A 2,610-nucleotide genomic window follows, 5' to 3' on the forward strand; every position below is an offset into this window, starting at 1 on the left:
GGAAGTGGCGCTGTAGCTCAAGTGGTAGAGCACTCGCCTTGAGCTGAAGAGCTGAGGGACAGTGCCCAGGCCCAGAGTTCAAGCCCCACGACCAACCAAAAAAAAAAAAATATCAAGGGACTGGCAGCAAAGCTCAAGTGGTAGAGCACCTGGCTGGCAAGCCAGGTGGGGTTAGGGGACTTTAAACCTCTGTAGCACAAAAAGAACAAAACAAGCCAGGCACTGATGGTTCACGCCTGTAATCCTAGTTACTCAGGAGGCTGAGATCTGAGGATCACAGTTCAAAGCCAGCCGGGGCAGAAAAGTTTGTGAGACTCTTATCTCCAATTAACCACCAGAAAACCAGAAGTGGCGCTATGGCTTAAGTGTTAGAGCACTAGCTTGAGCTGAAGAGCTGAGGGACAGCGCCCAGACCCAGAGTTCAAGCCCCACGACTAACCCAAAAAAAAAGGATGAAAATGAAAAAGTTACAGTATTTTACAAATTCCCAAAATATGAGTAGCTGGATCCCCTATGGTAAGTTTAAAGACAGAACAGTCCAGAGGGTTGGTCAAGGGGGCTGGCTGAAGCTTTCAGATCTAATGAAAAAAAAATATACTTTTTTCACCACAATACATAAATACATACCTACATGTGCACATGAAACTGTTACAGAATTGTATTGATTGGAATTATGCTTTCTGGTTTTGTTTTTAAATTAAAACACTAATTCTGACCATTAAACCGACTCCACTTGGAGAGCTACCACCTCTGGTCTGGAAAACACTGGTCTGAGGGTGATCTTCACGAGAATCTGTGATTAAGGCCCTGGCTGTATCTCATGACCCGACCTGTAGGGGAAGAAAGAAACGCTCCACACAGAACCCCAGGCCCTGCCGCTGGTGCACTAAGCTTGTTGGAATTCCATATCATGTTTAAAGAGGCAGGAAAGGAATCAGTTAAAAACACAAGTTCCAGCAGGAGGTAGCAGCACACGCGAGCAGCAGAAGGCAGAGGCAGGCAAGGCGGGACTGAGAGCTTGTCTCAACCGAAACAACCCGAGAAGCATGAAGTTTGAGAGCTGGAGATGGAGCTCAGTAGTCCTTACCCAAAAACAGGTGCAACAGGCCTTGAATTCAAAGAAAAGCCTAACTTCTAAAATCACTGAGTTAAATAACCTTTCAGGACCCCTCCAAACTATAAAATAAATCACAAATCTGTCACTGTCGCTAACAGTCATTATTCAAAGCTTTGAAGTCTGTCACATTAGAATTTCTCAACATACTACCCAATTAAAAGTGCTGAAAGCTTCTTAGCTCTTTCTGTAGAAACTCCAAGTTATCTCCATTACTAAAGTATACTCTGCTCGTATCCTTAACGAAGCCATTTTATATTTGCTAAGTGTAACATAGTACAAAGGAAACACACTGCCACATGAATCACTACATTCTTCCTAGACAGAGATCAAGGTGGGCAAATAGATGTACCTACCCCAGGAACTCGGCAGCTTTCCTAATCCATAAACACATGTAACTTCCCACTGGAGTTACCTCCAGCCAGAATGTACCGAGTAGGGTGCATGGCATTGATGGAACACACAGAGGCAAGGCCTTCTCCAAAGAAGGAATGCACCATCTTCCCGGTCTCATGGAAGATGTTGACCTGACGTGGATAGGCCATGCTGCCAACCATGAAACAGTCTTCTTGTTTAGGGTCCCACTTGGCTTGGAATCCTGTCAGCCATCGTCCAGTGATGGTGTTGTGTCTAGTGAGAAGGAAAATAAAGGAAAAAGAAACCAGTTTTTTCAAAGTGTTCAATAATTCAAGGTAGTATTGGATAGAAGAAAAAGACAATAGAAAGGTGGCAACACCTCGCCTCCCAGAATAACCAGGCATAAGGCAAGCAAGCTATCTGCAGAGAGCCACGACAGCAAGTTACACCCTTCTTCAATAAGACACCGTGAGTATCTCAGGTCAGAATAGTCACTAACCTTAACTAAAATTAACTTCCACCTGCAGAGAACAGCTAAGCACCGACAAGACATTAAACCTCTTTATAGACACATAGATCCCAGAAGCAAGAGCTCTCCCTGATAGGAGCAAAAATAGGTCCTATTTTATGTTACACAAGGCAACACAAAAATCAGGGTTATTACATCTGTTTGACATGCAGATGTCGAATCTGCAACTTCCAAATATCACCATTACTGCTCCAAGCAGCCCTAGATCCACACTGGATGTGGACACCTACCTGATGGTGGTGAGGAGAGGAACCTGGGAGGAGATGCAGCTGCTGTCAAACACGCTGAAAAACAAACACCAAGAAGAGACTAACATGGTTGTCTTGGTCTTGAAATTTGTGTGAAGCAACAGGGTACTTCAGATACTCATTGATTCGTGGCAGAAAATATAATGGCATTTTAAAATATGCATCAACAGGGGCTGGGAAGGTGGCTCAGTGGTAGAGCGCTTGCCTTGCATGCATGAGGCCCTGGGTTCGATTCCTCAGCACCACATAAGCAAAAAAAAAGAAAAAAGCCATAAGTGGTGCTATAGTTCAAGTGGTAGCGCGCTCGCCTTGAGCTGAAGAGCTGAGGGACAGCGCCCAGGCCCCACGACCAGACCCCAAAA

The 2,610-nt window shown here is 44.9% G+C and overlaps 1 protein-coding gene across 1 annotated transcript in view; it reads right to left on the reverse strand.

The window, feature by feature from the left end:
* Nucleotides 1-2,610, reverse strand: part of Wdr76 (WD repeat domain 76) — a 32,625-nt gene that overhangs the window by 3,741 nt on the left and 26,274 nt on the right. The window contains 2 exon segments of the mRNA XM_013009979.1: nt 1,471-1,744; nt 2,231-2,328. Coding sequence (XP_012865433.1) covers nt 1,471-1,744; nt 2,231-2,328 — 372 coding nt within the window.

Source organism: Dipodomys ordii, unplaced genomic scaffold (genome assembly GCF_000151885.1).
Source record: "Dipodomys ordii isolate 6190 unplaced genomic scaffold, Dord_2.0 Scaffold11, whole genome shotgun sequence".
Taxonomy (NCBI): domain Eukaryota; kingdom Metazoa; phylum Chordata; class Mammalia; order Rodentia; family Heteromyidae; genus Dipodomys; species Dipodomys ordii.